At 34.8% G+C, this 8828-nt stretch overlaps 1 protein-coding gene across 2 annotated transcripts in view; it reads right to left on the bottom strand.

Moving 5' to 3' along the window:
* Positions 1–1329: 1329 nt before the first annotated feature.
* Positions 1330–8828, bottom strand: part of LOC110314823 (zinc finger protein OZF-like) — a 14970-nt gene continuing 7471 nt past the window's right edge. For both annotated transcript variants that reach the window (XM_029534643.1, XM_029534645.1), the window contains 3 exons: positions 6294–6339; positions 3656–3782; positions 1330–2787 (listed from right to left, as the gene is read on the bottom strand). In XM_029534643.1, the coding sequence (XP_029390503.1) occupies positions 1631–2787; positions 3656–3782; positions 6294–6339 (1330 nt within the window). In that variant the 3' untranslated portion in view covers positions 1330–1630. The remainder of the gene's footprint in view (positions 2788–3655; positions 3783–6293; positions 6340–8828) is intronic.

Raw genomic sequence — 8828 nt, 5'->3', positions numbered from 1 at the left:
GAAATTAACGAAATAAACTCAAATCTAATTCATTACTTGATGCATATAGAAGTGAGTGTTAAAGTACAATAAGACAGGAAGACTCGACAATGGTCTGTAGTATTTGCCCATGGATACTTTTTTTCTGAGGGTCAAATTCAAGGAAGAGAGCAGCATTATTGCTCAGGCTCCCAAGGCATCTACATTCTGTCTGTGTGGAGCCATTTTAACTGAAACTAATACTACTGTGGCAGAAACTCTGAAAAATTGAATAAAATCTTGCCTATTTTATTTAACACAAATGTATTATCTTTAGAACACTGGCTCCAAGTCTCCTAATGCTACATCACTTTCATATAATTTAAAATACTCTTATGCAAGCCAACTCATGTGGAGGCAAAAGAATGGTGTCTCACTCCTGAGACCACTGAAAATACATTTTCTTATGGTTTTTAGCAACCCCTCTAAGAAGTTCATTCCACCCTCAAAGGTGTTGCTACCCAAGCTTTAAAAACATTGCTCTAATATTCATTTTATGTTACAAGTTCGCAGAAAATATCAATGGGTTCAACACACTTTTGCCAGAGACATTTTCTGGGGAGATAGATATATATTCATCTACCCATCCCAGTTGGAAAATGGAAAAAGCAAGTTCAACTTGTTAAACCAATGAGATTTATTGGAGTTACATACAGGGTTTAGGGGAAACAGTTAGTAAATGAGAGCACAAGGGACTCAAAGACAATTGCTATCCTGAAACTTTAAACCAGCATATGATACAGATAATGAATACTAGACATTGGAAGCAAACCACATATATGTAGGCATCTCTACAGGATAAAGAGCACCCTATCTTGTGGCTCAGTTTGTCAAATCCTCTTTTAAGAAGTATAATTTGAGTATGGTCACTTGAGTTAAACATACAGAATGCTGTCAGTTTCATTAGCTTTTTTGAGACATGTATTTCACAGCTTCTCTTTGAAATAGATCATTTCCGTCTCCAGGAAAGTTTATACAACTCCATATTCTTCTAGCTTCTCAATTATGACATATTTGAAAGCAAACAAATAACTTTTAATGAAAGATTTCCTTCATTTTGCATTTTCAGTTTCTCTCAGCATAAATGCTGGGTAGTTCCTAAGATTTAAATGTTTTCCCAAATTTCTCACATATATAATAATTCTCTAGTGTGGAACTTTAATTGTTGCAAACAATACTGCTTGGATAAAGCACACACCATATTTTTTTTCAGTGGGCACTTTTTTCTGACTATAAATTTCCAGGTATTTTCTTAGGTCTGAGATTTGGGTAAAGACCTTTCCTCATACATCACATTCATAAGGTTTTTAACCTGAATGCATACTTTCATTATTTTAAATGGTGAACCAAAACTGAAGGATTTGAACATTTACTATATGTTCCTTCTCTTGTATGTAGTCTCTGATGAATTCTAAGATGGTCTTCCTTGGGATTGGATTTTTCTCATTCACTTCATTTGTGAAGGTGTCTACTGTATGCATTCTCTGATAAGTGGTAAGATTGTTTCTGGCTAAAGCATTTCTCACATTCACTATATTTGTAAGGCTTCTCTACTGTATGAATTCTCGAATGAAGATGACAATTGAATTTTTGGGTAAAGCACATGTCACATTCACATTTGTAAGGTTTTTTCTCCCGTATGAATTCTCTGATGTTTTCTAAGATCTCCTTTATAAGAAAAGCATTTGTCACATTCATTACATTTGTAAGGTTTCTCTCCTGTATGAACTCTCTGGTGGACAATAAGACTGTCTTTTCGGGCAAAGAAATTGTCACATTCATTACACTTGTAAGGTTTCTCTCCTGTATGAATTCTCTGATGAATACTAAGACTGCCTTTGTGGGAAAAGTATTTGTCACACTCATTACATTTGTAAGGCTTCTCTCCTTTATGAATTCTCTGATGACTTCTAAGGCTGCTTTTATACCTAAAGCATTTGTCACATTCATTACACTTGTAAGGTTTCTCTCCTGTATGAATTCTCTGATGTCTTCTAAGATCACCAACTTGAATGAAGGATTTTTCACATTCACTACATTTGTAAGGTTTCTTGCCTGTATGATACATCTGATGAATACTAAGACTGCNTTTTTGGGTAAAGGATTTGCCACATTCACTACATTTGTAAGGTTTCTCTCCTGTATGAATTCTCTGATGTTTTCTAAACCAGCATTTCTGGGCAAAACATTTGGCACATTCACTACATTTGTAAGGTTCCGTGCCTGTATGACACATCTGATGAACACTAAGACTGCCTTTCTGGGTAAAGGATTTGTCACATTCGCTACATTTGTAAGGTTTCTCTCCTGTATGAGTTGTCTGATGTTTTCTAAACCAGCATTTCTTGGCAAAACATTTGGCACATTTACTACATTTGTAAGGNTTCTTTCCACTTTTGGTTTGTTTCAACATGAGTGTTTCTTTAGAGTCAAAAACCTTATCAAGCTTTGCACCATTGTATTCTTTCTTTCCTATGTTGATTCCTTGATTTAGACAAATGGTAGAGCACAAATTTAAACAGTTTACATGGTTTTTATATTTGCAAGGTTCTCTGTTGTTTTCAGTTTCATGTCTGCTTAGATTTGATGATTCAACAGATGTAGCCCTGAGGTTAGTTTTATAAGGTGTACTTCCGGTGGACTCATGGATGATTTTGCCAAGCTCATGACATTCATAAAATTTCAATGGAATATTTACATGTTCATGAATGATATGCTGTAGGTCTTGATCCAACATGTTCTCAAATTTAGGACACATGCAGTGATTGTCTGGAAAAAAAGATGCATTTAGAGATGACAGGGATTAGAGGATGAGTAAGACAATATCCCGTGATTCCTGAAATTTTCTAATGTAAATTAGTGATTCTCAGGGATGGAAGTGTCAAAAGTGGTCTTTCTTGTTTCACATTCATTACATGGATGCTTAGAACAATCTCAAAATTCATGCATATCAAAGGGCAGGAAACAATAGCCTCTATTTTTTATTTACCATTGTGCTTGGCAGAAAGTAAAAAGAATAGGTGATGTAAAAGTAAAGGACTTTGAAAAAGGATCTCCGTGAATGACCATGTAAAAAAAAGTTTCTCTATTTTCTTGTTTATGTTTTGTAACAGAGTAACAAATTGTAGCTTGGGTCAGCTAGGAATTCATTATGTAATCCACATTGGCATGGAACTCATGATATAAAAGTCATGCTGTACCAGGACTAAACATAGAAACTACAGGCCAAAAACTAAATAAATAAGCAACAACAAAATTTGCACAGGTAATAGTTCTTTCTCTATTTAGAACCTTCCCGATTTTTAAAATTCATGAACAATTAAAGACTTTAATGCAACAGTAAAATTACTACAGTTGTAGCAATGTATTTTCTTGCTCTGACTATTCAGTGGTTTTTGAATTTTGAAGTTTTAATTAAAAGTAAACACCATGTTTTGAGAGATTACAGAGAATAAAATACTGGATATTCTTCCAAAGAATGAAGAGAAATGTAAAGGAAACAAAAGGAAGAACTTATGTTAGTAACCAGGATTTCCTTTATTCTGGGAGTCTTTAGCCACTCCAGAGGGTTTATATAAGCAAATAGTAGGTAAATTCAAAGAATGAGTCAGGAATTCTACAAGAAGAGTATTCTTACCCACAAAAAATAGATTGTTGTAATTCTCCAACATCACGTCCATGTACAATGCCCTCTGAGCACAGTCAAGACATTCCCATTCCTCCTGTGAGAAGTCCACAGCCACGTCCTTGAATGTTAACTGACTCTGTAATAGAAAATTACTTGTTCATCATATGGTGCTGGACAAAGTGTTTTCCTAGATAAAAAAGACCGAAAGAATAAGAGGCACATTGTGATAAAAATGAGTCATGGGAAATATTTGAGGACAAACAACATCTTCTGTAAGTGCTATAGAAATGTCAGAAGTTAAGCATTGTTGCTCTTATGAGACAAAGCATAGGATGACATACTATATTGAGTATATTTCTAAGGTCTCTCTCCTTCATGAATTTTTTGGTGTTTTCTAAGACCTTAGCAACAGATGAAAATGCTACTATCACTTCATTTGGAAATTTGTGTCCAGTTCGGATTCTATAATTCTAAATTGTTTCCAAGCACAAATGAACTATACAGCAAACTTTTATTTCTAGTCCTTCAAAATCTAATACTGTCTTCTGAACTCAACAGACTGGAGTAAAATATAGCAACATATGCATACATTCAGGCAAATGTGCCAACATACATTAAAGAAAACTGAAATTTAATTTTTTCTTTTTAGGTTTTTTTTTTTTTTTTTNCTTCCTTCTTCTTGAGCTTCATGTGGTCTGTGAATTGTATCTTGGGAATTTTGAGATTTTGTCCCAGAGTTCTTGTTTTGTTTTGTTTTGTTTTGTTTTGTTTTCGAGACAGGCTTTCTCTGCGTAGCCCTGGCTGTCCTGGAACTCACTTTGTAGACCAGGCTGGCCTCAAACTCAGAAATCCGCCTGGCTTTCTCTGCGTAGTCCTGGCTGTCCTGGAACTCACTTTGTAGACCAGGCTGGCTTCGAACTCAGAAATCCGCCTGCCTCTGCCTCCCGAGTGATGGGATTAAAGGCATGCACCACCACGCACGGCTCTGAAATTTAATTTTTAAAAAGGATGTTACTTAAAAGAGTCATAGTGTTTATTGTACTCTCCTTTTCTCTGGAACACAATTACATAATGGAGTCATAAACAGCAAACTTTCAGGTAATATAACATACACATGTGAGGTCCACATGGAAGAGTGTACTATTATGAAATATGGGTTTTTAATTAACAGAATCCCAGTATCACATCACAGATGGTCAAGTTACAAGTAAAATTGCTAAATTCTACAGCTGTCAGCCTTGCTCCACTAAGTACATTGTATCAATCTTGTCTTCAGCTGGGTCTCACCTGACTCTATTCTAAAATGCTGAGTCGACATCCTGCAGCCTAGGTGCAATGCTGTATGCTTTCTAGAACAAAGAGGTAGAATGTGAATGCAGAATTGTTACATAAATTAAGAACCACAGTTTTTTCTTTAAAAAGAAGAGTGTAATATCAGTGAACACATTCAACACTCCAAAGGACACTCAGAATCAAGTTCTTTATAAAGATATTTTATGAGACTATATTCATAACAATAAAAGATATCAAAGAAAAACAGATTTAGACAGCATTAAAATTATTTAAAATTTTCTCTAAGTTGACATATGCAATACAGGTAATAACAATTTGATAAATTCCATATGGTCTTTTACTACAGAATAATTAGACATGTATGTATAAATAAATGGTATACGTGATGATGCACTCAGATGAAGTAGAATAATTTTCTTGCATCAAACTGTGTTCTGAAATTGAGAGAATTATACTCTTTTAAATACAGTATTCCTAGTGAGACTGACTTAAGTGAAAACTTAAATTATCTATACTCCTCAGAAAAATCCTACTAATATATTCCATAAATAAAAAGGTACATACAGTAGTGCTTATACTATTTTTAAAAAAATGAAACAAAGGAGAAAAAGAAAATAATCATCTGTATATTGATTACTGACCACACTGAGCACTGCACAGCCTCTTAGAGACAAACAGATTTCATTTGTCCACACACCCATGATCACTGTGTAACACAAAATGCCAAGAAGAGATGCCAGAATACTGCAATCTGCATGTCCTCACAAACACATCACTGTTACAGTAAGAGAAAGCTACATATTCCTTGCATCTTCTGTGCCTCTGTAGAGTTGAAATATTTACTATTAGGATTCCAGACAGTGAATATATTCTAATTCTACTTCCCCATAAACTCTACTCATCCATATACTGCTCTGTGATGTCAGTGACCACGTATTTGAAGATCTACATTCAGAAAGATGTTTCTGGAAACCTGACTATTACTGAAATGCAACTTATGTAGTAACTGAGACCTCCATTCCCAACTAATATAAAAGGGCACCAATGTAGAAATTAGTCATCAAAATATTATTTGAGCATCATCTACAATACTTTCTCTACCAGAACTGCAGGTCTTCATTCCTTGGAAATTTATGTCCTCATAGTATAAAATCCAGTGAAAATAGAACAGCACAAGGCTGTGCTTTTCCCATTTGAAGTGAAAGATCTAAAGGCTTAATTTTGATCATTGGCAAAGAACAAAGATAAATTAAAGAAACCAAACACTTTTGGTAACATTACCAGAGATAGAGAACTAAAGTTTCAAATGGTTTAAATAAGAGGAATTTCTAAGAAATGTAGACAGGACACTGACCTGAGGAGCATTTAGGACAGCATTCATTCTTCTTGTTACAGTTATCCTAAAAATTAAAAGTGAAAATAAATACACCTCTGTTATGAACAGTGCTAAACCATATAAAAAAACATAAAAATGAAAATGATACCAGAAAACTTGTCAACAATCCTACAGAAAGGAAAACAAAGAATGATATATTTAATGTGGCAAGGGAAATGACTACAATCTGAGGCCTTATTCTAGCAGGCAGCAGGCACAAACGGAGCCCATACACACCTGCTGTAAAACACTACTAGTCAGAGTTATTACTGGAAACTGTTCAAGGTCTAGAATCATAGGCTAATGAATAGTGGGGACTAAATGAATGCCAAGCATTAAATAGAGGTTCATTAGTCATCACACTAGAACACAATATCTGACCCTTTGGTCACATTTCATTACATTCTACCTTGCAAACACAGTACATCTATTTTCCATGTGTGTCCTGCTGTCGTGATGTACAGACACAAATTCAATCCATCAAATATCATGTTTTGGGGGTTTCTTTTTTCCAAACTGATAAATCATCATCAGGTCGAGTTACAGCCACTTCCATCATCATCTAAGAAGGCTTTACATTGTTCCTGAGGTAAAATGTGTCTTTCCAGTAACTCTTCCTTTCAATGTAGAATTCTTTTCTAAATTGCATGCACACTTTTGGGTGCAAATATTGACCACTGAAATGCACGTGCATGCATTTATAAGTGGAATATTACAATTCAGGACACAACTGTCTTTAAAAGGAATGCCCATGTGCTAAATGTTCTAAGCCAGTGGTTCTAGGCCTTTCTAATGATGAAACCTTATAATGCAGTACAAGGAAGTCACGAATTAATATATGTACATGTGTAGGCCTACCTGTAGATTGATATACAAGTGGTGTATCAGTTCCTAAGGCAATCAGAAATATATCATTTATGGTAGTCTTAGGTGACTCCTGTGAAAGAGTCTATGACCCAAGGCATCATGACCCTCAGGTTGAGAACTGTTCTAGGCAATGCCAAGGCAGAATCATCAAAATGCAGGTATGACAGAAACTCTCTGAGGGCTGCTCCTTATAACAGGATATGCGTGAAGATAAAGTGAATCATTTCCACAGTACAAGTAGATTTATAAAGCACTCATTCTATATCATCTTTTGCCTGAGGATATTTTATTCCATATCTTATTTAATCTTCATGGGAAAACATAATTTTCAGAGAAATAATACCCATTATGATAGTACAATTTTAAAATGAAACAGAATTTAGTATTTTCTCTATTTTTATGTTTCATAGCTTTTAGTAAGGCTTTGCAGTATTTTTTCAGCATCTTCCTTTTTTTACTTTACCCAATATTAATTTTTTATTTATTTTTAAGCATATTTTATTAGATATTTTCTTCATTTACATTTCAAATGCTATCCCCAGAGCCCCCATACCCTCCCCCAATCTGCTCCCAAACACACCCACTCCAGCTTCTGTGCCCTGGCATTACCCAGTACTAGGGCATATGATCTTCATAATACCAAGGGCCCCCCCTCCCATTGATGGCCAACTAGGCCATTCTCTGCTACATATGCAACTAGAGACACAGTTCCGGGGGCTACTGGTTAGTTCATATTGTTGTTCCTCCTGTAGGGCTGCAGGCCCCTTTAGCTCCTTGGGTACTATCTCTAGCTCCTTCATTAGGGGCCCTGGGTTCCATCCAATAGGTGGTTGTGAGCATCTAGTCAGAATAATTATGACTAATACTTTTCTATATTCTAAAACCAAATCAGCTCAACACAGACAACATAAAATATTGGCTACAATATATACTTTTAGAATAACTACAAAATAGGGAATATCATGAACTTCAAATTATTTCTAAGTAGAAAAATGAATACATTATGAGTGCAAATTTAGAAATTTATTTTATGAAATATTACTATAATTTTATATTAGTATCAAAGAAAAATGCAGGGTAAGATTATCAAGACAGGGTCTAAGCTTATAAAGCAAGAGTGTAAAAATTTTTTTAAGAATAAACACATTGATATGTGTTCTCCGGAAAAAGGTTTTCTAATCAGAATTGTAAAATATCCTAGAGTCTGAATCTCAAGCTTGTGAATCCCAGTTAAATTCTTCAGAGAAAAATCCAAAAGAAATCGATATTTCAGACCATTTGGGGATGGGCACCAGACTGTTATCTTAAAAATGAACCTAGGGTTTCTATCTGCAGAGTTGTTTCATTTTGTTTTTTTTGTTGTTGTTGTTTGTTTGTTTTTTTATTGTTACCACATCCCTTTTTAGGTCTTGAATGGTTTGTTCAATTCCATCCCCTGTTTGGCTATGTTTTCTTGTCATTCTTTAAGGGATTTTTGTGTTTCCTCTTTAAGGACTTCTACTTGTTTAGCAGAGTTTTCCTGTTATTCTTTAAGGCTTTCAATCTGTTTAGCAGTGTTCTCCTGTGAGTCTTTAAGGGTTTCTACTTCTTTAGCAGTGTTCTCCTGTCTTTCTTTTCTTTTCTTTTTTTTTTCTTTTCTTTTCTTTT

The sequence above is a fragment of the Mus pahari genome, unplaced genomic scaffold (genome assembly GCF_900095145.1).
Source record: "Mus pahari unplaced genomic scaffold, PAHARI_EIJ_v1.1 scaffold_9619_1, whole genome shotgun sequence".
Lineage (NCBI taxonomy): Eukaryota > Metazoa > Chordata > Mammalia > Rodentia > Muridae > Mus > Mus pahari.
The sequence above is the reverse complement of the archived record's forward strand: the minus strand, read 5'-3'. Positions and strand labels throughout refer to the sequence as shown.